Source organism: Corvus kubaryi, unplaced genomic scaffold (genome assembly GCF_017639235.1).
Source record: "Corvus kubaryi isolate FWS band 111438036 unplaced genomic scaffold, C.kubaryi_AGA036_p1.0 37397, whole genome shotgun sequence".
NCBI lineage: Eukaryota > Metazoa > Chordata > Aves > Passeriformes > Corvidae > Corvus > Corvus kubaryi.
In genome coordinates this window covers 15,943,720-15,969,964 of record NW_024581136.1, presented here as the reverse complement: position 1 = coordinate 15,969,964, position 26,245 = coordinate 15,943,720, and the positions used below count along the sequence as shown (strand labels likewise).

At 39.6% G+C, this 26,245-nt stretch overlaps 1 protein-coding gene across 6 annotated transcripts in view; it reads left to right on the top strand.

Moving 5' to 3' along the window:
* The window catches only part of NAALADL2 (N-acetylated alpha-linked acidic dipeptidase like 2), a 421,951-nt gene that overhangs the window by 86,689 nt on the left and 309,017 nt on the right, over window positions 1-26,245 (top strand). For 4 of the 6 annotated variants that reach the window (XM_042041852.1, XM_042041853.1, XM_042041850.1 and 1 more), the window contains one exon: window positions 3,157-3,235. Coding sequence is in view for 1 of the 6 variants with exons in the window: in XM_042041848.1 (XP_041897782.1) it covers window positions 15,591-15,633 (43 nt within the window). In the remaining 5 variants the exon portion in view is untranslated. Of the gene's footprint in view, window positions 1-3,156; window positions 3,236-15,490; window positions 15,634-20,357; window positions 20,551-26,245 lie in introns of those variants that run through there. The other 2 variants (XM_042041848.1, XM_042041855.1) reach the window with 2 other exon arrangements.

The window sequence follows — 26,245 nt, the reverse complement described above, 5'->3', positions numbered from 1 at the left end:
CGAATAATTTACTGCTCTCTTAAGAGGGGAGAATAGGAAGTAAGCTATTACCATAAAAGATTTTACTGCAATTTTCTTTTGCATAAGCTTAAATTCTGTGTAGAGAGGTTGTCAATTAGTGTGCAGATTTTTTTAATTGGCTATAATAAAAAGCTAATTGGTGTTTTGCTTAAAGAATGAATTAAGAAAGTGTTGCTATAGAAACTTTACATGTGTATAGTGCTGCTCTACATAACAGTGGATATAATAGTCTAATGACCTTTCTGAGCCAGCTGTAATGTCAAAGAAAATGTGTTAAATTCAGGCTGGCTGCAGAGATCATTAAGGAGTTTGTGACTTCACCCATTTCATTGCCAGAAAGTGTCTCTGGCATTGTCTCATAGAATGTTTCTCTTGACTCATGTCAAACCGTATAACAAATGCTGGTCTCAGAAGACCTGAACTTTTGTAAAATCCGAGTGCTCCAATTGTGAATGTGTAAACTGATCTGTAATCTGTCAGGCATAAAATGTACTACTGGGAAAAATTCATTTTCATAATCTGAGAAAATGTGATGATGGATTGAAAGTGGCAACATCTAATCCATGAGCTGTTGTATCCTTGTATCCCTCCCTCCTCCCCTGCCTTCTCTACCCACTGAATTCTGAGCCTCATGTGAAACACAGGAATTTTAAGTGAAATAGGATTTCTGCTCTAATTTGCAATATTCTCTCCCAGCAAAAAATACTTACCTTCTCAGATACAAACTTTGCTGAGGAGTGAATAATTTCTTCAGGATTTGTAAATAGGAATTTTTTTTGCCTTGGGCTAATGCTTCCCTACTGAAATTATTTCAGTCGTTATCTGTACCTTTGCTAGCTGCATAAAAGTTGTATATAGGTGGCATGGACAAAAATTTCAAAGCATATGATGAACATTGTCATTCTTATCAAGGAAGGTGGTCACTAATGAAATAAATGGCTCCAGCTGGTAAAACTGAAACATGATCTTTTGTTTTCAGTTCCCTGATCCTGAATCTTGTTATTATGTCACTAGACAAATTGTTTTGCCCCTTTGTAACTGTGTATGTAGAAGATGTAGGGGTGTGAGCACCTGCAGTTATTAGTCATGGTGGCAGAAAAAGACTTAAAATGTTCTTCATGTCCAAATGTGAGAGACAGGAAAAAACTATGATCTGTTGACATTTTGTGGAATCTTTCACTGTGAGGGTTTTTTTTCCACTGGTTTTCAATTAAACAAACAAAAAAGCCCCCATTCTGTGTCTGCTAAATTTGCCCAGCACTTGTTCTTCAAACTGGTAAAACACAACCACACATGAGTGATTAATGTATGATCTGATCTTTTTTCTTTTCTGTCCCTTCTTTTCCTCTCAGTAAATGCTTAAAAAACAAAAAAAATCAGCCTTCTAAGTGGGTGAATTTAGGAGAATCTCTCACAATTCTGTGGAATTACACAGACAGCTTCTTTCTGTACCTCTGGGTCAGGACTGAGTAGTGTCATAATTTGCAGCTATTCTTCCCTTGATACACATATGTAAGCCCTATTAGTGTTAATGCCTTTTTGAAATGCTTCCCTGATATGTTCAATATCTACTACTGTGTCCAAACTCTGAAGTCTTATGACTTGCATGGCATGTGACTGTCTCTAGAGCTTAATAGAAAGTTGGATTTAATCTCATAGTTCATCTTTTGAGCAATAAAACTGTAAGAAAGATAAAATGTTTGAACGTGAAGCTTTTATCTGGGACCTGTGAGCAAATAAGTTTTTTTTCTGGTCCAGGGAAAGGACTGGGGGTTTTTTTGTTATTTTTTTCAGCTTCCTTTTATCTTGCCCAGTAAGATCATGCATTTAATGTGTGCTTACAGCAGCTGTATAGTCTAGAGGCGTTGTTTTGCAGAAGAGTAGTACAATACTGTATTTATGATTGTCAAGGAAATGTGATTTTTGGAACTCAGTAAATCCATCCTTCAGTTTAAATTTTTGCTGCTTTGCTGCAGTGCATTGTCAACTGTCTTTGCAAAGAGGGGCTGGGATTTTGAAGGGCAAATCATGAATTTCCTTTAGGACTGGTATTGTTCTCTCAGTTTTACTTGACTGTACCAAGCTCTGGGCATCCTAGTCTAACATTGCTATTCCTGCTTTAACTGTAAAATCAGTAAAATTTATATTAAATCCAAGTATGTGGAAGATGGAACTTCTGCTGGTTCAGTGTGTTACTTGTTTATTTGGATTAGTGCTGGTTAGGGTCCTACAAAATGCAGTAATGGAAGAGCTGGGTGGGTTCTGCATTTTGGACATTGAAAAGAAGTCGCAGAATCAATGAGGTTGGAAAAGACCTCTGAGGTCCAACATCACTGTGTCAACTGACCATGACACTGAGTGCCACAGTCTTTCCTTAAGCAGTCATGGTGCATTTCTCTTTTTTTTTTTTTTTTTTTTTAATTACTTCTTTACTTACATGGTTGTGTTTACAGAAAGTTATGACAAAAGTTGCTTGCTATTGGTCCTTTTCCCCCTTTGTTGTATAATTTATGTAGTGCAGCAGTGAAAGCTTATTAGTGGAGCAATCTGTGGAATCTTTATAATAAGCCTTGATTACAACTGAACTTCAGTGAGATGCACAGAGATATTTTAAATATGTACTCAACTACCTTGTTTTGCTTGGGGAAAGAACACACTGACAACTCCTGAATTTCATTAAAAGAAGGAGGGAGATTTATATGGGTGATAATGAGATTGTTACTGGGAAATAGGTGAAAAACTGAAATTACCATAATATCAGTGGTTTTGGGTTTTTTTGTTATAAGAACACTTCCAGTTTACTGATGGGTAACCAAGGCAATTGTTTATTGTTCAGTGTTTTGTAGTATAGCAGAAGTGCCACCACAAACTCCCTGCTGAGGAATCAGCTGCTTTTGTGAAACAGACCTTGCTGGATACAAGGACATTGATTTAAACATTTTAGGCAGCCATTTGGTTTCTTTAAGTAAGAAAAATATTTCCTAAGTATTGTCATGCTTCAAAATATGTTCTCATTTGCTGCTGTGTCAGGAAAACACGTCTTCTATTTGTATTTACAGTTTGCATCATTGCAAATGGTCAGTTTTCTTTTTCAAGGAGTGGTATTATAAAATGTGATGTGTTCTTTTTTTGCAGGGAATTAGTGTAGAGGCCAGATTGAAAATATGCCTTCGTGACAAAGTCTCTACAAAGCTGATCCCATCTTGGCTTTAAGGTAAATGAAAAAAAAACCACTATCAAACACCTCTTCTAACTTCTCATCATGGTCATTGTTCAGCTTGGAAGAAATGTGAGGCTATCACATGCTCAGAATAAAGAAAGTATTTTAAAGAGTTAAGTTGGAAAACTTAAAATTGAGTCAAAAGAAAGTGTAAGCATAAGCCAGTAATTTGGGTTTGGCTTCAGTAATTAAAAGAAATGACAGACAGTGGCATGAATGCTTATGTGTCTTGCATACTGCCTTGGCAACTGTCTGGTTTTGTCTGAAAATTGAATATGCATATGAAGGAGAGATCATTCTAATTGAATGGTAAATACGAAATTAAAAAGGCAACAAAGTATAAATAATTGAAAATCAGGTTGCAACTGTGAGCTTCTGTATGTTGGGAGCTCAGTTGCAAACAAAATTGGTAGAACGGGAATTCACATTTTTCTTCCTCTTAATTTTACTTTCATGGTACCATACTCCTGGTATAGGGAGCAAGGCAGTGAAAATGATGAAGGGGTAATTAAATATCTGTAGGAAAGTAAGAGCCAAACCAGAGACTAATTTTCAGCACTCTACAGCTTTCATTATATATGTATATGCTTTGATTTCTCATGTATATGGAAAATGTATCCTCTAACTGCATATTTTTAGTCTTTCTCCTCCAGAATTATTTAACTTGCTGTGTTCCGTAGTAGGATGTGGCAAGCTTGTTTTGTTTGTGAAATCATTGCAGAAAAGAATCATTTTGAAAACTTTGTGAACAGTTAGCTACCTGTGAGTACAGCTAAGTATTCTTAATCTCAGCTAAGTGTCCTTTCTCATGGTTGTAAGTCACTGGAATGTTTAGCATGTCTTGTTCATTCGTTGAAATCACTCAGAATGGGTAATTTTCAGTGTTTGAAATTTTCTATTCTCCATGCCCTGCTGTGTCTGTGGATGAAGGCACCACTGAAGTAGCTGTACTCAAAAAGCTTTATTTTCCCCCCCATTTAACCAATGCAAGTAAATGTAACAGAAACTACCTACTACTTCATATCCCAGTATTAGGGTTGTGATACTGGCACATGCCATAGAGCCATGTTCCAGGAGCACAATAAATTGGAAATATTCACCATCAAAGTATGTTCAGTTGTGTACTTGGTTCAAGGGCCGAGGATTTGCTCTTCAGTGCCAGGTATTTCTAGAACCAAATCAGATCCAATAATTGTTGGTTATTTGATGGCAGCATTAAGGTGATACAGGAGTGGATTTCAGCTGAAAGAGCTGTGTCCTCCCCTCTGTCCTCAGCGTGGCTCTGCCACTTGCCCTGTTCCCCTGGGGACACTTGGGCTGCAGTGTAAGGAGCTGGATGAGAGCTGCTCTGGCTGAGGGCTCAACCTGGGGCTAGGAGGGGAGGAATCTTCACCTTCATCTGCACTGCCCAGCTCTGTTGGGGCTGCAGGACTGCCCTGCTAGTGCCTGCAAGTGGAATTGAACCTGTGGCTTGAGGAAGACAGAGAGACAACTGCTTCAGAGGTGGGGTATATTTACGTTGATACTAAGAACTGGATCAGTACTTCCAGTGGTTGAGGTACTGGTTTGTTTCCCTGGAATAAGTTAATGATAACACATTTCTGCTTCTCAGATCAGTTGGTTTTTATTTACCTTGGCACGGTTTAGAAGAGCACTTCCTCATGTTGAATGCCATTCTTCTGGATTTAAAAACACCTGTCATCTATTGCTTTAATTTTTACAAATTGAAAGGGCACTTTAGTACTGTCTGATAATATTAGATGATGTCCATTAATGTCAACTTTTAACAGAGCCCTCTTCCTAATACAGCCATACCTTGCAGTCGTGCTGTACCTTTCACTACAAAGCAGTTATCTGAGCTGTGTGAATTGGCTGAAATCTATCAGCTATTAAAACTCAGAATGCTGCTTCTGCTTGGAAAGAAAGTCATGTTGTTTAACTTCCCTCTCCCTTTCATCCATCTCTGAGAGTGGGAGCCTGTGTGAGGGAGAAAAGAAAGGGAGCCTGATGGTGCTTAATGGCTGATGAATACAGTCAAGGATACAGGAACGGTTGCCTGGCAACCTGGGAGGATGGGCTGAGGTCCCTTGTCACTACACAGGAGTTGACACTGGCTCATCTCTTGAACTCATGAAGACTGACTTCCGAGGGTTTGCACACTTTATCCTCAATATGTATGGTGGCTGGGTTAGATTTGTATCTTACATGTTTTGTCTCTGTGTATTTCATGCTTCTAAAAAGAAACACAGGCAGAACGGAAGCAAATCAAGCATTTCACTTAAAGGAAGAAAATGTGTACTTCCTGTCCCATGCAGTTATTGTGCTTTCAAGATGAGAGCTGTGTTTAGGAAGAGATTGGCCTAAAACTGAGAGCTCTTAAACCTAATTCCAGGTAAAGTTCTGTTTTCGTAGTCCGAGAGCCCTCTGTAAATTATCATTAGTGCTGAAAGATGATGAGCTGGGGTTTGTGTTATAATTGCAGCCTTGAGAAGAAGCCTTTTTGTAGTTAAACACAGCTCTGAAGTGACACATCTGCTTTGTTTCCCTTCTTACACAGAAATCATGTCAGGCTGTGAACACACTGAGGACTGTGACAGACTTGACCTTGTACAAGTTGTTCTTAAACAATTCAAATGGATTTTGAACACGGGTGTCAGCTTGAGGGGTGGATCTCTCTTTGTGCTGCAGTAGAGTTGTACGTAGGTGGTGCTTCCTTAGGGAGGTGGTGTTAATTTGGTGTTCCCTAGAAGAATTTTTAGGGAAAGTACATGGACATTACTACACAAAGGTTGTTGCATCAAATGAATATTGACCCAGTAACTATTTTTCTTTTCTGTGGAGATAATTATTAAGGAAAAAGGTGTGCAGCTGGCTTGCAGAGGCTGTGCAATCCGGTGTATTTCGGATATTGCCATAGATGGTAATTTTTGTTGCCTTTTTTTTCTCAGAACCAACTTTGGTGCCTAATGATGTGCTTTGGTGCCAAAGCTGTAGGAGACAGGTTTGGTTCTTGTTTTGAACTGGTGGGTAAAAGATCTTCCTGGAAATTTTGTGCCTATTTCTTACTTCAGGCAAAAAGTGAGGTTAAAGTGTGTGTGTATATCTACAATTGTATCATCTTGGGGATTCTTAAACAAAAAAATCAAATACCTCCCTCTTACTGGTAAGAGCAATTGCCATTTGCCAAGTGCTTGCTTCCCTTTTGACTTGTTGAATTCAAGCTTTTTGTTAATGGTGGTTGTTGTTAAGGCTGAAACTTTAGAGCATTTTGGCATATTCTGAAACCTGACCAGCTGTCAAAATACAGAGTGTTTGCATGGAAATGTATTGATGGAATTTGCAAAGAAATCCATTAAATTTACTGCAGGCTTTGTAATTGTCAGACTTGGAATAAAAATCAGATTTTTATCAGTGTTTTCATCTAATTTTCTTTTTCTGCACAGTCTGTTCTCTCCCTCTCTCTGTCCCCATGCAAACACACAGAGGCCAGACAGCAGCAGCCAGTTGTGTGGAACTACTTCCTTGTACCTGGAGATCCTCAGAAAATCAGGTGAAAGGCTTGAAATGTTTCAGTTTGGACAGCTAAAGCCTTGAGGCCATTGTCATTAACAAAATGATCTTTCTCCTTCCTTCTCTTGTAAGCCGTAGCTTCTGACTTACTATTTATCTTTTTAATGGTTTATACTTATATTACAAGCCCTGAGTTTGCTACAGGGTATTGAGAAATGTTGTGTAGCTCATGATGATTCATTGGAAAGTTTGGATAAACTGCTGTGGACTGTATTTCGTGGTAACTTGTATTCTTTAGGGCAACCTTGGTCTGGGGCAAGATTGCTCTTTCTCATCATCTGCACATGTAATTGTCTGTGGATAGAATTGTATTAACTCAAATGTAACCACCAGGACTAAGGAGCTGCCACTGCACTGGTGCTACAGAAACTTTGGATCCAAGGATTTGAAGTCATGCTTTAATCTGCTGTATCAGTGAAGGAAAAGATTAAAATTGTAAGATGAATCTGTGTTCATGTCCAAGGTGTCCAAACTGTTGGCTGCTTACTCCCCTATAGCAGATTCTAAGACAGCAAAATACCTTAGAAGTAATTATAATTAAACCAAGACAATAAGTAGGCTTTTTTTTTTAACTGTGGGCAGTCAGTATTATTCTGTCTGTACAATTCATTTCTGCTGAAAAAAGCCTGACAAACTTCTTTAATGTTACCAGAATTGTTCTTTCATTTGCAATCAAATGGAATAATTTTAAACTTTAAATCATTGTTGTCCATCTTTGCTAAGGGATGTGAGTGGAGCATATTAAATGCTTTCAGCATTTTGTTGGAATGCCTGCTGCTGTCTTAGGAAATTTCAATATTACTGATCTGTTGAAACACTGATTACATTGAAACATTGATTAACGAAACTTACACTATGATGCTTTAAACCAGCCAGTTTTGACACTTTCAAGTGACTTTTGCAAGGGTTTTAATCCTTTTTTACTGACTTGTATTGTAGTAATTTCTGTTGGGCTGCTGCATTTCTTATGGGACTGAAGAATAGAAAATCATGGAAAGATCAGCCCAGAGCAGACAAGGGTTAAAAGATTTTAAATTTTGTGTGTGTACCATGAGCACTGTATGAGAGTGAGATTCTGATTTCTTTTCTTAACTATGGACACAAAATTAACTTCTCATCCTTCATTTTGGCTTCTGTGCTGTTTTGTGTTACATAATATCCCATCCATTTGAGATATGGAGGCAATTTATTGATTAAAACATGTGATACAACAGGAAAAAAGGGTCATGGCTGATGCATTTTAGATCTGATTTCCTATGTTGCTTCTGTATTTAAAAAATCCATGGGAAAATATAGTAAGCAATGCAATTACTGCATACAAGCAAATACCAAGCCAACAGCTGTGTTTTCTAAGAGTACAGCACTGCTGCTGGAATTGGGAAAAATAAAACTTTATTGTGGATTTGGGGAGGAATGAAGAACAGTGCTAATCTAAAAATAATTTGTCTTTTTTTTTTCCCCTCAGTTGGGGAGAATAAGATTTTGCTACCTTTACTCTCTCTGGAAAAATAAAGCTCCTTCTGTTTTTTAGCAGTACTGCAAAGCTGATTCAGAGATGCAAACAACAATGAAGAGTGTTATTCCATGCTAGAAAGGCTTTGTATGGGGAGTTACTTATGGTGAATAATTGATCTAACAACTAGTTTGGAAAAAAGGAGGCATTTATTCAGTCTGGAGCACAACTCTGGTGTGGAGATTGTTCTGGGTCAGAACCTCGGCCTCGCTTTGTGGAGTCCCAGTGCCTGCCCATCTGATTTTGCAGAGTAGTTAAAAACTAATGAAATGTGCTTTACTACAGCCTAATGAGCTGTGCTTTATCTGCAGAGGGCTGTAAGCAGGTGTGATATGCAAGGCTGTCACTGGAGAGGAGGGGATGGGGAGTTAGGCTGTGCTGAGCTGAACGTGTGCCCTGCACGCAGCACCTGGGTCAGGGAGGCTGTGTTCACCTTCCAGCCTGCCAGCAGCAAGGAAAGCTTCTTGTTCCCCTGGGTGTGCTCCTGCAGGGGCTGATCAACATTGTTTAAGTACCAGGAAACACAGATGTAGTAGGAAATAGTGGATACCTTCCTACTGTGCAGTTGGTGAAGGGATTGGCTTACCGGAGCTTCAGGAGACAACCACACCCGGCACAAGAGGGCAGCAAGTCTGCTGGCTAGGAAAGTAATAAATGGGTGTGGGAGTATCAGGTTAAGAGGCTTTTCTGGTCAATATGCACCCTCATTTGTCCATAGGTGTGATGAAAAGTATTTTTCAGACACCCCATGCAGACAGGCACCCTGTCTAGCCTGATGGACGATGTGATGAGGCAGAGTTTGGTTGCTTTGCTCGATTCTGGAGGGAGCTGTTTGCCAGGCTCTGCTTGATGGCATGTGTGGATTGCAGCTCATGGCATTGTAGGAGCTGCCTGTCCTGCTCTGCATGGCAGTACCACACAGTGAGGTCGTTTGTAGCACAGTATTGCTTCTCTGTAGGATATACATAGATATGTATCTTTATATATACATATATATGTGCTTTACAGCTCTTCTGTTGTAACAGTCTTTAGTGATTGAAGATTCACACATAAGATTCTTCCTGGCTCTTCTATATTTGCTGGGGTAGAAGATATTTCAGCATTCAAGTCTTCATTGGCTTGAAAATCCATCTCCATATTAAATCACTGTATTTCATATAGTAAATTTGTTTTAAAAGCTTACATATGTGCCTGGAATGCAAGCTGACCTACTTAAACCACAGCCCTTCCCAGCTGTGCTAGATGGATCTAGAGATGTGTGTTCATCTTGCCAAGATCTGAACCCATTTTGGAAGAGGTGCTTTTTCTAAAAGAGCAGACTAAGGATAAAATGGTGATTTTTTTTTTTTTCTTTTTAGAGCTGATCTGCTTTTGATTTCCTGTATTAGGTTTCTAGACTCTGTGCTTCCTAAGGTGGTCTTAGAATAGTAAGATTTACTTCTTAGTTGTGCAAGATGGAGTTAGTATTAGCATTTATAACGTGTCTTGCTGACAAACTTTCTTCATTCCCTCACTCTTCCATTCTCCTTTTTTAAAGCTACTTACTTTTGTCATGCAATTTTTCCTTTGCTTTCAGTTATAACTACAAGATTCATCAAAAGTAGGGGTGGTAGAAATAAATTGAGAAGAGATTTTTAAGTCGAGCAAACAGCATCTTTAAAAAGCACTGGTTTAATTCTGCTGTTTTCCTAAATAATCAAGTGGATCAAAGGGCAGGGAGATTGTTTTCATTATGTTTTGTGTACTCTGCATTACTATCACTTATAGCCCCAGATTAAAAAGTATCATCTCCTGTGCATCAGACCTTTATAGTAGTTTAATTTTGTTGAATACAGAAAAGACCAAATTAGAAGGAAACAGGGGAAACTAATCCTCCTTTTTTCTACCTTTGCAGACCAACTTCACAGTAATGTGTCTGTAGCTTTGGCTTCTGTGCACTCATCCTTCAGCTGCTGAGGTCTGAAGCTGCTTAAGCTTGAGTTGCTATTTATTTTCTACAGACTTACATTTTCATTAACTAGGAAGTATAAAACATTAGAAGTGAATCAGGAGGCCATTGCTGATTTTGATTGCTAACTTTTTTTTTTTGAGGTTTGGTTGCTAAAGCTCTGGGATTGAAAACTGAGGAGCGGGAACTGATTAGAAAATGGAATTCAAAGGAACTTAAAAAAATTGCATTTTGATAAAGCACCTGTTTTCTTTGGAGGGAAAAATACCTCTGTGAGGAAAGTGGTCTTGTTTCAGCCTTCCAAATCAGTTTTGAGAGTGAAGAAGAGATGCTGAGTTTTCTTATGTTCACAAAGGTAAAACAGGTCACAAATTTTGGTACATTTGTCAATCATGTTAGGACTGATAAGTCTCAGAGAGACAGAACAATTACCCATAATTCAGGTATTGTGAAAATAATGTATGCATTATTAACAAAACAACAAAAAATAATGAAGCCACCTTCTTTCTACATAATAATAAATTCCCTTGGCATGTGATTTTCTCACTCAGCAAGGGATTAGGGAGAGCTTGAACAACATGTCAGTCATTTTGCTGGATGTGCTTTTGAAAAAGGAGACTGCTCTTCTGTGCAAGCATCCCCAGCAAAGCGGCCAGGGGGAAAAACACCTCCTCTGGGATCTGGAAGACCTAAATCTTAATTCTGTTCAGTCCACGTCAGTGAGTTTCAGGTCAGAGCGGTGTTTTGGAGCCTTTGCTGGTACCTTTAGTAGATAGCTGTGATTAATGCTTAGAAATAAATGGGAGCAAATCTATTTTGTTTCTCACTAAGCTCCAAAGTGGTGATGTTTGCATCTGAGTGAAGTTTTATACCACAATATCCTTGTAACTGGTGAAAAAGTGGTTAGCACAACTAGACTTGGAAGTAAAACTTGGGCAAGGCGAGGAATGTGGGATGAGCTTCTCATCCATGATGGAGCAAGTCTTTCTTGGGCTTTGCTCACTGCTCAGTGCTGTTTGTGCAAGGTCTCTGCTGCTGGAACTCATGCTTTTTTTTTTTTTAGTGCATCATTTGCATGGACACTGAAAACCTTTTTCACTGTGGTTTTTGAGACTGATTATCCTTGCCTTTGTGTTTAGTCCATTTTAATTGTGGAAGAAAATATTTCTCCATCCTATCTCCTGTTTTAATTGAGGTTGTAGCTTAAACAACTGCTTGTTGGAGGCAAACCAAATCATGCTGTTCCTTTTGCTGTACCATTTTTCATGAGATAAATGAAATAGCCATGTTGCTCTTAAAAACAACCAACCAGTACTAACAACAAGAAACCCTGAGCACCAACAATATACAAACATCAGAATCTGTGTCCCTCTGGTTTAAGGAGGCAGACAGGATTGGCACTGTCCCTTTTCTCCCAGCACTCCTGCCATTGTTGAGGGTGAAATATTTGTTATTATTATCTTGTCAACACTGTCAGCCCATGATGCCAGACAGGTGGTCACTGCAAGAAACTTGGTGGGCTGCTTCTCTCCTGTGATACACTTTAAAACACATGGTTATCAAGGAGTAAATGTTCAAAGAGCCTTGATCAGAATCATCTTAGCAACAGTGTAAAAGAAATCTGCATATTCACAGTTCTTATGTTTCAGTTCTAGATATTATTTTTATTATCTGTGCAATTTCACATGTAATAAGAGAGTCTCATTATTCACATCTTGGAAACATTGGAACAATATTCTTTAGAAAAAAACAAAATGAACCCCAAAACATGTATTTCTGCTCCCTTTGTGGAGTATGTAGAGTAACAAAACATGTTACCAATAAAGAATGACACCACCAGTTAGCTGTTGGTGATATTGCTTTGTTTGCATTAGTTCTATAAAATTACAATATTCTTGAGTAAAAGCGAGAGTCCTGAGAGCCATTGGGCCAGCACATAGAGGAAACCTTTGCTTTTCTAAAGGTTTTCAGTTGTGAGGGCCTCTCTCTAGCTTTGCAGAGCTACTCTAGGAAACTTGTGACAAAATTAATATTCTCTGCCACTTCTTAGCACTATTAGTGGAGTGTGCTCTGTTTCTAATGACATTGAATTTAGGCTTAAAGTCACCCATGGTGTCAGCAGGATGATGCAGTGATCTGCTTGCCATGGCTTAATGCACAGCATAATAACTGAATTTTCTCTTTTTTAGCCCTGATCACAACAATCATCAAATTATGTTTCTGTTCACTGACTGTCAAATGCACTCTTTAGACTGAGAAATATTTGTATCTGATGTGCAGTAAATGCAGAATCACTTTCTCTGTTTTTTTTCTCTGGGAGCAGAACAAAGCCACTGCATTTTCACACTTGGGTTTTTCTGGAGAGGGTGAATGAATTAAGAGTTCCTCCTTTGGAAAACACTCTGTTTAAATCATTGCACACAACTGAGCACAACAAACAGTTTTAGGGGAACATAAAAGCAAGAAAGCCACTTCTCACCGTCAGTTGTTGTTGGGAGAGGGAGTGTGAAAAATCTTGAGTTTCCGTCCTTCTTGTGCTATTCCCACTTGTAGGCTTCATTTCAAGGGAAGAAGTATTTTCAGTACTATCACTCTCATCTCTTGAATTCTTAAGAATATTTAAGAGTTAACAGAAGGTGATGTGAGAAAATGCTAGAACTTAAACTACAAAATTCTTCTGTAGGTGCTAAAAGCCTAAAATCAAAATCTTACTCTTGGAGGGAAGTGCTGGTACTCAGTAGCTAAGGAGAAGAGTTATTTTTGTTGCCTTACACTTCAGTTTTCTTTGGAATGAGTAGCTCTCTTTATGGGGGTGGGGGGACACCTTGCAGAATACAGTAATGAGGGTAAAAACTAATCATTGTGATTTTTCCCATGCTTACAAATAATACTAACATAGATTAAGGATTTCTCTTCCAAGACATGGACAGTTTGTGTTTGGAGAGGGCAGTAATGCTTTAGATGTTTCTGTCTCCTCAGTTAATTACCAAATACATTTCGCTTTGCACTGCAGAACTTCATTGATAAATAAACTTGTTTTTCTTAAACATGTCTTTTAAAAATAGAGCAACTCAAACTTGTTTATAGAAACTCAGCACCAAATCTTCGACTTCCCTGAGTTAGGTGGTCAAGGAGGGAAGTTTCTGTATGTGCTCCTCTGCTGTCCCCAGGAAAGGATTGGGCAACTGAGGTATCTCTTTTCTTAGCAGGGACCTGGTTGAAAAGCAGGAATAGACCTAGACCCTTTAATAAAGGCTCTTGCACAATTGTTTCAGTAACTGTCCTAACAGAAGCTTTTAGGAAAGACCACTTTGGTTTTTCACTCGTGAAGTAAACAGAAAGCCACCAAAGTTCTTACTTACTCATTTCTCTGCACACAAAAATAACTTCATTTAGTCTCTGTCCTTACGCAGAGGAAGCTGCACTAGAGCTGAGCTGAAAACCTCCACCCACTGAACGGATGTTTCAGTGGAATGGTTCGCTGGTACTTTCCAGTGAAAACTCAGTAAATTTACACAAGATGATGTTCAGCATTGGAACTGGAAGTCACAGCAGGGGAGGTTCCCCAGGTGTCTGCTGGAGTCTTACCCCTTTCTCTGACCCTGAGCTGGCCAGGGGCAGCTTCAGCTCACTGGCAGTAAATGACAGTAGGGTGGATGAGCCTGGTGAATTGTAGGAACCACTGACTGCATATTTTGGGCCATGAGCTGGTTATGGGGGATAACGTAGCAATAGCTCAGCTAAGCTAACAAATAAAACAATAAAGGCATAATTTCAAACTTAGTTCATTTTTCTTCTCTCTTTGCTTTCTTGGTAAAGATTATTTTCTGACTGTGGAATGGTTGGCTTAACTGAACTAATTTAATAATCAGGCAAGAATAAAGCATGAGCATTTTCTTTTGAACGCCTGCATTCCTGTGAACCAAGTGAAAACGTCTTTTGGAATTCACTGTTTGAATGATTGAGGTTTGGGGGATGTCTGATTTACTTTCTATAGCAAAACTCAGGACATAAATATTTTTTTACTTCTGCTTATGTGATGCTTACCTTGAGGGATGTTACTGCTTGTGGGGATATTCTTACTTCTAAATGAGATTTTTGTGTGAATTAACATAGTTTGTTTCAGAAATTTTACTTGAAAGGTACGCTTTACCTAGCCTGAATGATCAAATGATCTTGAAAAACTCATCTTCCATTTTTTTACCCTCTGTGTTTCTGTTTCAGTACTTTAAAAAGGGAAGAAAAAGACAACACATTTTAGTTTTAAAAACAGACTTAATTGCTTTTGAATTAAAAAAATTTCTAACGCTGTTGATTAGACTGTTTTGAGTGTAATCCAGATGGAGATTAACATGGTAAGAGCTAATTAACTCTTTTAAGTTGCAATTGTTTGTTCCTTTAAAATAATGCTGTATCTTCTCTTTGATTTTTGTCATTGGCAGTTGCAAATGTAAATGTTGAAATAAAACTGACTTTGAAGGCAGAGAGACAAGTGTACTTTTTCAACTAATTGATTGCAAATGTATCAGACACCTGTTATTTGATTTATGCGGCAGAAAAGAGCAAATATTTTCTTGGAACTCAGCTGGGAGTGGGGCTGGATAAGATTATCTCCTTGTGCTGGAGAGGTAGGATAAGACAAGCAAAACAACTTTTTGTTTTGTTTAGAAGCCCTTTTTATTAAACAGTCAAAATAATATTGAAACTGCAGTGTTGAAGGAAAGCATTTTCCTTGGGGATAATCCTTGGGAAAGGCAGGGGAAGGATGGGTTGGGTCTGAGGTTCTTTGCAAAGATTCTTCCCAGGGGCGCTACATCGGCAGCAATCATTGTCCTCTGCGGTGGAGAGCTGCAAAGTTCCCATCCCAGACACTGGGTTGATAGTTAACGTTTAGTTTTCCTACGAAATGCAGATTTAGAGGTTCTTTAAAAGCAGTTGCAAACTTTCTGTGGCCTTTGGCATTTTGTCCAAAACACCTGCCACGAAACAGAGATATGCTTCATCTTGCTGCCTGTGTGAAAGTGAAAGGAGAGGGTGGGGAGCGAAGGAGCAGGAGAGCCCAGGAGGAGACAAAGCAGCCTTGCCCGAAGCACATGTTAATCAAATCAGATCAAAGGATATGATGTCAGTTTATAGAGAAACAGGTCAGGCAGGCTCAGGTAGCTCAGGAAGCAGGATACTAATTATTCCCAGAAGAAAGTCAGGTATAGGGTTACCGTGCCGCAGCTGGAAGTCAGGAGGTCGGAATTTGCACGGCGACCAAGTCCACTGGCTGGAACAGCTCGGCTCCTTTCAGGGGAGTTTATAATTTTGTGGAAATGGGAGAGAATGAGCCCAGTGCAGCAAGTGCAGCCCAGCCGGGTAAGAACATGCAGCCTGTGGAATGCTGTGCTCTCGGGAGCTCTGGGGCATCCTTGGTCTGCGTGTGGGAGCTTGTTCTGCTGCCGGCTGTGGCACCGTGTCCACAGGAGGGAACGTGTCCTTGCATGTGTTTTGGGGGAAGGAGGAAATCCACCTCACTCATTTCTGCAATACGTTATTGAAAAAAATCCCCTGCTTGAATTTAGGAGGGCGAGGAAAGGTCTGATAAGATCGTGTAAACATTTGGCACTGTATTGTCTGTAAAGGTTGCTTTAAACTTTGGATGATCTGTGGATGTTGGGGTTACTGTTCTGTGGCTTAGTTAAACCTTCTGCAAATGGTTTTGTGTAGGAAGTGCTTTGCTCAACTATTCTGCACAAATTTCGTGCCTGTTGCATGTGAGCAGGGCATGGCAGATGCAGGGAGATGAAGGATATTGGTTCTGTTTAGCATTTGTGGTTTATTCCAGGTTGTTGCCTTTATTTTTTTTTTTTCGTTTTGTGGGCTGTGCTGAGGTTACACCAATACATGCATGCAAAATAGCCCTTGTGGGCACTTGTGTGACTAACTGTAAGAACAGAGTATTCTGTGCTAGGTATTTTAAATTTTCAGTAGAATCCTGAACACAACACTTCATAAATCTTGCTTAGTCCTTCTTTTGCAACATGAATGTCAAATTCTTGCTTTGAGAAAGAATGTTTTCCCAGTAGCCCTTTTTTCTTTCAACAGGCTGTTTTAATATCCCAGAAAATAGTATCTTCCTGAGGAATTATTCCATTATTTTATCTTCTTAGCATTCAGTGTGTTTTTTCCCCTGACATTCAACCCATGCTTTTCTTTTGCTTGACTTTACCAGTCTCTTCCTGACCTCTTTCTCCTGCTTTGCATACAAGGGATAAAGCTTTGTGTCTATGTTGTGTTTTGCAAGAATCCTTAAACTATTGTAAAATTTGCAAAAGGTTTTCTGAGAGCTGGAGTGGTAACTTTCTAGTCTATGACAAGGTGTGTTACTGTTTTCCCCTTGAAGTTATTCTTTATATGCATGCACACATGTAATCCAGGGGTTCAAATGTGTGCCTCAGATTCCCATATTTAATAGGGAATAACTCCATTAATGCTGGAGCAGGTTTAGTTCACAGAGGACTTTTATTCCACTGCCTTTTTTTTTTTTCCCCCTCTTTTTTTTTTTTTTCTGTATGTTAATAATAATGTAGGAACTATCCAGAAACCATATGGTGGCAAATTAGATTTTGATCCAGATTTTAATATTGAATAAAGCACTAGGAATATTCAATGCTGTACAGGTCTAAACACCATTTCAGGCATGGTAATGAAAGAATTGGTATTGTTTCTTTCTCTCTTTTCTTCATTCAGGACCTGACTTGTGGTTACAGGGGTTTGCTGCTCAGAAGGTTATCCAGTCTAATTCCAATCTTACTTTTTGTGCTGTAAGTGAGGAGCTATGTCACTTCTGCCGATATAATCTACGAATAAAACTGATGGAAAATATTTTCAATCACGCTGTATTTTATACAGGCCTTTTGGGAACTGTGATTGTGATTCTGGCTTAATTCGTACCTTTCCTCCATTAGCCTAAGTGAGCTTAGTCAAATGGAATTCCTCTTGGTTTGCATTAGTGGAAATGGGACAAGAATTAGGGCTGCACAATAATTCTGGTTTTTAAATCAAAATATTCTGTGTGCACACATGCAAACACACATGCACACCCCCAGTTTCATTTTTATCAGTTGCCATCAACCTTATTTCCATTTGTGCTTGTTTTTAGAAACTATCCCAAATAATTGGTGATTCAGCTGGTATTTCTTTAAGGAAAGAAAGGTGCAAAGATTAACATTACTCAAGATACCTGTCAAAACCACTGCTAGTGAAACAACTTGGGTTCCTTTTCACGTTATTTATTTTTAGAGAACTTTAAGGCTTGTATGAATTACTAAAAGTGCCAGATTGACAGCCCTGGAGGCTGGCTTCACTTATTCATTAGCAAAAGAGATACGGCCTGGGCAGCAGGTGCACAAACCTTCTTGCTGTGCTGTACCCATGGCTTCAGTTCTGCTGTGAAAGAAAACCTGGGTTTGAGGATCCAGGGTTTCAGTCCTGCTCCCTTCTTGCCTTTCCCTGCAGCATTTTCTTCTAATGGTGTTGTGATGATTAGGCTGGAGCACTAAAGACTATGCAGAGCCCTTTATTTGATTTCCCCCAGCAGCCGTCAGATGGGGAAGGAGGCTTGGGGCTTACATAAGTCAGTAATTCTCGCCATCTGGTCAATCAGTAAATAGAAGGTCACTCTGCCGTCACAGCGGTTTTGTTTTGCACCAAGTACAGTAAGCCCAGAGAATAAATTAACCCTTGGTTCTGTTCTGTTGTTGTTTTGCTGCTTCTGGAAATGTTTCAGAGCCCATTCCCGGAGCCTGGGTGTGACAAGTGAAAAGAGCAAAACTCTGAACAATGGGGCTTTGACTGGCAGCCATAGATTGATTCGTTGTTGAGGCAGTGCACTGAGAGCCCTCCAGAAGTGCACTGAAACTCGCTGAGAATACCTTGTATTTTTGTGGTGGTTTGGGGCTTTTTCCCTTTTTGTTGTTGTTGGGTTTTTTGCTTTTAGAATCAAGATCCATTGCCTTCACACGAGTAATTGTTTTCAGTCTTCCCATGAATTAAGTACTGTTTACTGGAGAATGTGACAATATAAGCCCCACAAGATGCAATTACTGTAAATTTTAATTTGATGATATTGTCCATGAGCTGTAATTGATTATACACTGTATTGTGTTGCTAGATGATGGTAGCAACTTTGGTGGCTTGCTAAGTGTGTGTAATCTGTGCTTGCCTCTGGCCCACAGAGGAGAGAGGTGAATTGAGAATTTCAAGTTAAAACAGCTTGTTCTTTTGGGTCTTGAGAGGCACAAGTAAGTGAGCAAGAATGAGAGGAGTCGTATGAGCATTATTAATAAAACATCGTGAAAAATTTGGGTTTTATCAGGCCTCCTTATGTGCTGTTTATTAGCATAACTTAAGCATTTTTATAACTGGTTTCGTTATATATATATTTAATATAGATATATGATTAAACAACTGCATTATTTCTAAAAGCAGTTTCCAGCAAGTTCAGATTCCCTCCATGATTAATCTGGGCTTTGGATCAGCTCCGAGTGTGTGTTCCTTAGGGTTTGTTCTTGTGTTCTGATGTTGATTTTTAGATCAATATATATGTAGTCTCATGAAATATTTACAGACCAGGTCTAAAAGAAGCAGCTACTACTTTTTGCTGAGAAAGGTGATAGGAAAATATCAAGAGCCTACATAAAGATCCTGGCATGCTTGCGTGTAGCAGTGGGAATTGAGAAGGGAATGTCCCAGAAAGCAAATTTCCATCTCAAATGTCTTTCTTGCTGAGAGGGCTTCTTGGCCACTAGGTTTACCCAGCTTGCCAGACTATATGAAGAATTTTCTTTCAGGTTTGTGTTTTTGAGCAGGATTCTGAATAATGCTAATGAATGCTGTAATCAGCTGCAGTTATTAACTGGGGGGTTCTCTAACAAAAAGTGGTAATTCAGAAGGTGCATTGTAAAAGTGCTTCCTCTCCCCTTGGCGTTGGATGACCTCAGCCCTGCAAATCGAGGTTTGCTCTGTGGACAGTTATTCAGAGAACATCATTGGGTCCCTTTTTGGCTCTTTCTGAATGATAATAGCCAGGGTTTCCTGTGACAGCATTTCTTGCACAGCTTGGCTCTATTCCCCAACCAGGTACAGTAACAATGGGTAATTTAAAATAATTCATTTTATTGCTACCTCCTGTAGATTTTTGACTTTCATTTCAAAGTGATGAATCCAGAGAGCTGGAGAAGTATGTTCTGATCACTATCCTAGTGCTGTGAAAAATACAAGATTTAAATAGTCCCACAGAGCCATCAGCAGCTGGAACAGCACAGAGCACTCTTTTTATTTCAGCTGAAGTCATTCTAGCATTTTCGGGGTGCTTTTAACTCTTTTATCACAGGAATATCTGGGATTTTTTAGCTTTCATTTTCCAGTTTATGTGTGCTCACGAATCACGATTTGAGATTTCAGTTCTACAGAAATATTATCACTAATATAAACATATTAAATCTGAGAAAGCTGCATAAACTGAAGCATGATCAGACTGAATCTGTCTGCAGTGGTGAGAATTGACCACAAAACTGGGTATCAAGCCCAGGACTTCCAGCTCACAATCTGCTTGGTATTATTGTGATTTTGCTGTTATGATCCTTTCTAGTTCTTAAAGGTGTGTTGCAGATGATTGCATCCTGATATGTGTGCCTGAAAATGAAACAAGATAGCAACATCTTGCTGCAAGAAGTAAAACTGAAATTGAAAGTAGTAGATGCACAGCAAGAGGATGATGTTTGCAAAGTGTCTGAAAACTTTTCCTCATAAAGCTGCTTTAAACTTTGAAATCCTACCAAATGTAGGAATAAACCCTTGTCAGCAGTAGGCTCTGTCAGGTTCAGTGTTTGCAACTAGGGAAGTGATCCAAGGGAAACTGTTGGTTTTTCCCCCCAATACATCATTGTTCAGTGTGTGGTAAGGGTTATGTTTATTTTGGCTGCTCCTGTACCTCTTTTTCTGAAAGTCAGTCACTTACAGGAGAAAAGTAAAGAGTGGGGTTTGGCGCGGAGGGAATATCAATGTGATCTGAGCAGTTCAGGCAAAGGGAATCTAGTTTTATGTAAACTTCTTATGCAGATATGAACTAGTTCATAAACTAAAGAGTGCTCTGCATTCATAGCAGGTCCTGAAAAGCTCTCTTTTTTCCTCCTCCTTCAAGTACTGGAAGTTTTCTGGAAGTGGCTGAAAATTTTTCTGTCTCTCTACAGGAATTTCATTCCATAGTCCTAGTGGAAAAAGGTGGTGATGGTGAGAAGTTTTATTTTATTTGTCTTTTTCCTTTTCTTGAAAAACCAGCATCTCCACTGATGACCACCACAGTGTCCTAAATGCCATCATGTCTTGCAGTGAGTTCTTGAGACATATTTTAAAAAGACAAGCAAGGTTGGGTTTTTGTTGCAATGTCATTCTGATCCAGGTCTTTAGAATACTTTTTCCTGGTTGGTTGGTTTTGTGTTGGGTGGTTTGCTTGCTTGGTTCTGTTTCCCCCCCACCCCCCTCAAGGCCTGGTCTCTTAATTAATCTCCTGGTTGTGGGATATATAGAGCTGAGACTCTGCAATAACTGCAAAACTGTTCATTTTGCTTTTAGTCAGCAATCAGAGAAGCAACAAAGATTGACTTCATGTATACCAGGCAAGTAGCTAGAACCCACTGCAAACCAACGGTGAGAGAGTCTCTTCAAAGAGACTTGTTATCTTCTTCCCTTTTGAGAAAAATGTGCATGTTCTGTGTGGTGTTGGAGCTTTCCAATCAAATTTTTAAATTCTGGGGTTTTTAGGGTCCGCTCTCATGTTCCAGCTGATGGAGAGCCACAGGGTTCCTTTGGGCCTGCCTGGTCCCAAGGGTCAGCTCTCTTGGAGTGTTGCTGCAGCTGCCTCTGACTTTTTCTTGTTTCATGGTTCTGATTATATTTTGGTCATATCCTGAAGCTCTTCTTAGCATTCAGGAGAATAAAAAGCATAAGCTAAAGTTACTAAATCCATCCCTGTATAGAAACAGTTACAGAAAACGGAGCTGTGGTTTTTAGCCCGAATGCTACTGTGAATCCATAGTGCTAGGCATAATAGCTGGCTTTGTCAATTTGTATATATATTCATCTTTTCCTTCAAATAGTGGTTTTAAAAGTGGCATTTCTGCTGTCTGTGTAAGCTCAGATTTTCTGTGCCTTCCTAACACAATTAAGTTTACCACATTTTATTCCTGCTAGCCTTGCAAAGAGGGACTGAGTCAGACTATATTTGTTCTTGTGCTTCATCAGCAGATATGTTTACCAACTTTCTAGTTTTGTTTTATTTGTGAAAATGCAGTGAAAGTAATGGGGTTGCACTGGTATCAGAGGGTTTAATTTGGTTTGTGTAGTTATTAGTACTGATTGAGGCATGAGCAAGAAACAATCCTGTTATTCTTACACTGCCCAGGCATGAGTTTTTACGGCTGACAGCAAACAAATACATATCTTCTCACTTATAAACTGAGTCTATTTGACCTGAAAGTCTGAAGTTACAGCAAACCCAAGTCATGGCAATGATGATTGTGCAGAAGATTTGTTGCTTCTCCTTTCTTATGGATGTGATGTGTCGTTGTCCTTGATCAGCTCTGCTCTCTTCTTTGCTGTCTGTAATCCTTGGGTAGAGGAAAGCATAGGCAGACTCTTTGGGTTATAAATATAAAGCCATTCCCATACGGCAGTAAATTTAATTTAAATTGCCATATATTGCTCTAGCTCCTGGCAGCACCAGTGACTCTGGCACCCCCCTCCCTGGGATGCTGCCTTCATGGGGCAAAGGCACTGTGAGCTCTGAGGGACTGGAAATTCCATTCTCTGGTAGTTCATGGGCATTGTGGCCACTCCCTGTAAATTGTAGCACAGCTTAACTAGCAGATAATTATATAAACCCATGTCTTCTGCATACCTGAACAACAAAATGTTTATAACTCTTGCTTTCCTGATACAGAGAGTTCTTTCCTAGTTACTGTTTCCATACTTACCAGATTACATGTAAAAAGCATAAAATCCTTTATATTATCCATAAACATAATAACAAATGCTACACTACATAACTTAGACTTAGTCAATAATTCTAGACTTCGCCTGAGGGGTTGAAGAGGAAATTATTCCTGTTACAAATTTTAATTATGCCATAAACTCATGGAAATAGCTATTGATCTTCAGCATCTGGCATCAGAAATGTCGCCTGCTTTTCTTGGTTATTTAGTTTGTCAGTAGCATTGTCATATAGGATAAAAATAGAAAATGTCACAGGAGATGAAGATGTACCGTATGCAAATGAGAATATTTTGGTTTGTTTATGTACTAAAAATATTTTATTGCTGAAGAGTTTTTTGTTTCTTACCAGATTTTTTTAGCTATCTCCAGAGAAATTTGCATTTGAGATGCAAGAAAGCAAATTCTAATTCTATCAAAGACTCTTTCTCACCATGGGATGCTGTAATGTGTACAGTGTGTTTCTTGTCTTAGAGGTACATTTAAATTTGGAATTCAATTAACTTCTCTGTTGTGGAAGAATTATAATTTCAAGGACCAGATGAGACAAAGGCTGGAGCCTTATTCTGCATTTTTTTCCTTAAACCAGGGCTGTTAGGTGATGGTTGTCAGTGTAAAAATTTTAAGGCCAGCTTAAAATAGTAACCTTGAAATTCTGATCTCCTCTGAAATCAGTGGCTCCTCATCACAGTGAGCTCTTACTCAGATGTTTCAGAGTGGAGGGAAAAGCTTTTTAAGAAGTTTGAATTTCAGAGCAGGATGTGCTGAGAACAGAAAAAGAGAAATGCAGACCACCTTTCTATTCCACATAAGGCCTAGAACCAAATGTGTTGTTAGGTGGCATGTCTGCTTGTGGTTCATGAGGTTTGATTGTAAGTGACCCCCAAAAATAGTTGTTTTAGGTGACTGGAAATACTGCTGTACTCCAGTAAAACCTGAGTGCAGGTGTCCTTGTAGGCAAAGTAGCATAAAGCTCCCTTTCTTTTCCCATGTCCAAAATGGTCTTTGAGGCAGATGAAAGATAGTCTTCCCTGTCCAAGAGAATTGGAGCTACGTGGGTAAAAATGGGTTGGAGAGCTCCAGAGAGCTGGCCCTTGGAAGGACAATCAAGGGCAGCTCACCACGATGACAGAAATAACAGAGGCTCTCTGAATGCTGAGCAGGTGCTTGGGAGACCAGAAGCACTTTGTGCTTTCCCTCCAAATGTCTGAAGCAAGGAGGGAATTTGTGTGGTCCTGAGACAAAGGAGTGGTGTTGGCTCAATGCAGAGATACAGTGAACCCAGTGTTAGTGCCAAGCACTATGTTGATACATAGATATTAAAAGGAAGGATGTTTGTAAAGCTCTACCGTGGACACAGGCTGCTCTGTGAAGGAGACTCCTAAGAACACCCTTGAGAAATACTGTACTTTTCTCCCGATTACAGCAAGGGATGGAAGCACTTCTGTCCCTTCCTGCTTTGGTAGTTTTACTTAAATTCTCATCTTCTTACCTTCACCCTGTGGTGAGCCATGTGATACCATACACGACATCTGAAGTTTCTCAAACTTTGTGCACAGGACTGTGACCTCTCACTAAAGAAGTAAACTAAGCAAAGTAGGACAAAGCTGACTTCAGAGGGGCAGCTTGTGGTGGCTGTTGCCAACTCTTCGGCAGGAAATTGCTCCCCCTAAGAGCATCTGCCAGTGGTGTATTGATGCTTGAACCCTCCTGGCTGCCTTTACTCAGCCTGGCTTTGAAGAAAAGGGATAGAAACAAATACCGTTGAGGCTTGCAGGCATTTGAGGTGGCCAAGCTGACAGGTTGTACTCCAGCAGGTAAACGGAAGCCTATTAAGAGCACACAGAGACAAAATGTGTTGTGTGAGCATCAAGTGTTTTTTGGGATGGACCTCAGTGGGGCAGACAGCTGTGGCTGTTTCAAGGACATGGAGCAATCATGCGGTTTCTGAAGGATTTTGCTGGCAAGTTCTATGTTAAATGTTTTCATGTAGGACTGAATGTCTAAATCAAAGCTTGCATCTGCATTCACTTTACAGAGCAGGACTGAGGTGGTATCTCCATCTGACTGCAGAGCCCTCTCAGCAAAATTTAAAACACTGCACCATCCCCAATTTTGTGTTCTCTGAAGAGCCCTAGCACTACTTGAATAATACTTTTTTGTCTGCTTTCATTCTCTAAAAAGAGTGAAATGTATGAAATGTGTGCAGTTTTCCCAGGGAAAAAGAGTCATTGAAATACCCAGTTCTCTCTCTCTAAAAGCTTCCAACAGCTTCTGAACCCAGACCTGCAGTTACCCTTTAGCCGTTTAATTCAGGCCTTGTACTCCAGGAAAGTTCTGCCATTTATGTGTTCTGCCATTTATTTTGGTGACAAAGGGAAGCTCAATACCTTGAAAAATGTAAGCTCTAATTTTTATATACTCGGATTTTTTTGTCTATTGTTTCTGGCTGGCAGGTCAGATTTGTACTGCTGCCGTACGCAGCAACTTAAAATTCATGTTGGTGTGTCACTGCAGTTACTACACTCCAGCCACTACACCAGAAAACTATTAATTTTCACTTAATGATAACAGAAAATGTTTTATAATAAACTGTGAAATAACCTAATCATCTGCAGAAAGTGTAAAGATTTTATATTAAAAAGCAATTAAACTTTGGGGTTTTTGTTTGGTTTTTTTTCTTTTTAACAAATTGTAAGACATGCAATTAATTGGCTTTTTCTTTGGAGGGAATCTGTGCTTGCTATAGCGTGGTGTCTGCTATAACAATAGGTGTCTGTCACTGAATTTTGGAATATTTACTTGCAGGGAGAGGCTCTTTATGGTAGGAAGAGAGAGAAAAGTGGCAGCTTGCACCTATTAAAGCTCGGTGCTGTCTTGTACACTGAAGACTCAAAGCCAGAGACAGCCTAAGAAAGGACTTACCTCAATTTTTGGTTGAACAACAGATTTCCTCTGTGGGCTTGGGTTGCCCCTTGTCTCGCTTGGTGAAAATCACTTGCTTCACTTTTTACCTTCGAGTCTCATTTGAGATCAGCAGCAGGAGCTGCCCGTGCTCTGCAGGCAGTGCAGGGTTAAACTCCGTCAATAGTTCTCAAGTGCCTTTATCTTAGGAAGGTAAATACGATAGGCAAGGACTACTGACAAGGGCCTTTGTAGGTTTAATTGGCTCATTTCTAACAGTAGAAGAGAGTGTTCAAATGGAATGGAAAAAACAAGGTCTTCTGTGCAAAAGGAAGCTTTTCTAAACTATGGGGTTTGAACGAGCTGAGCTAAAAATCAAGAGGATGAATGAAACTCTGACTATGAAGGATGGGAAGTGAAAGGCTGGGAAAGAATGAGGAGCAAAATGAACGCAATAATTTGCCCAGAAAACATTTGTGCTGCAGTTGTGGTCAGTTGGGAAACCTGGCAGCACCAGCCACTTGCCTTTGCACTGATAGGAGCCTCAAATCAGGGAGTAGGTTTCCACCTTCCCCAGGGTGTTCCTTGTCTCAAGACAGACTTTTCCAACACCCAGTTGGCCGTACATCCAAAACACTCCAGGCACTATACTAATAATAGGATTATAAAGCAGGTTGGAATGCGAGTCTGGATGTAATTATTTATGTTCCCTCCATCCCTTGCCATGTGGAAGATTCAGGGCAGGTTTCTGGGTGAGGGAGGGATTAGTTGCTCCAGTGCCCTGTGTACAGCAGTGAAGTGAGCACTTCTCCTTTTCTCTCTTGCTTTAGAGTTCAGTGTCAGACTAAGTAGCTCTAAGCACACTCCACAGGTGATCCAGAAGTGAAAGGTTCCCTGTATATTACTTCAGTATTGTTTCTTACTCTGCTTTATGACATTTCCAATTCCTTTTATAATGCAAATATCTGTTTTCTTTGTGCATGAATTCTCGAGTATTTGTAGGGATTGTTCCGGGGGGGGGGGGGGGGGGGGG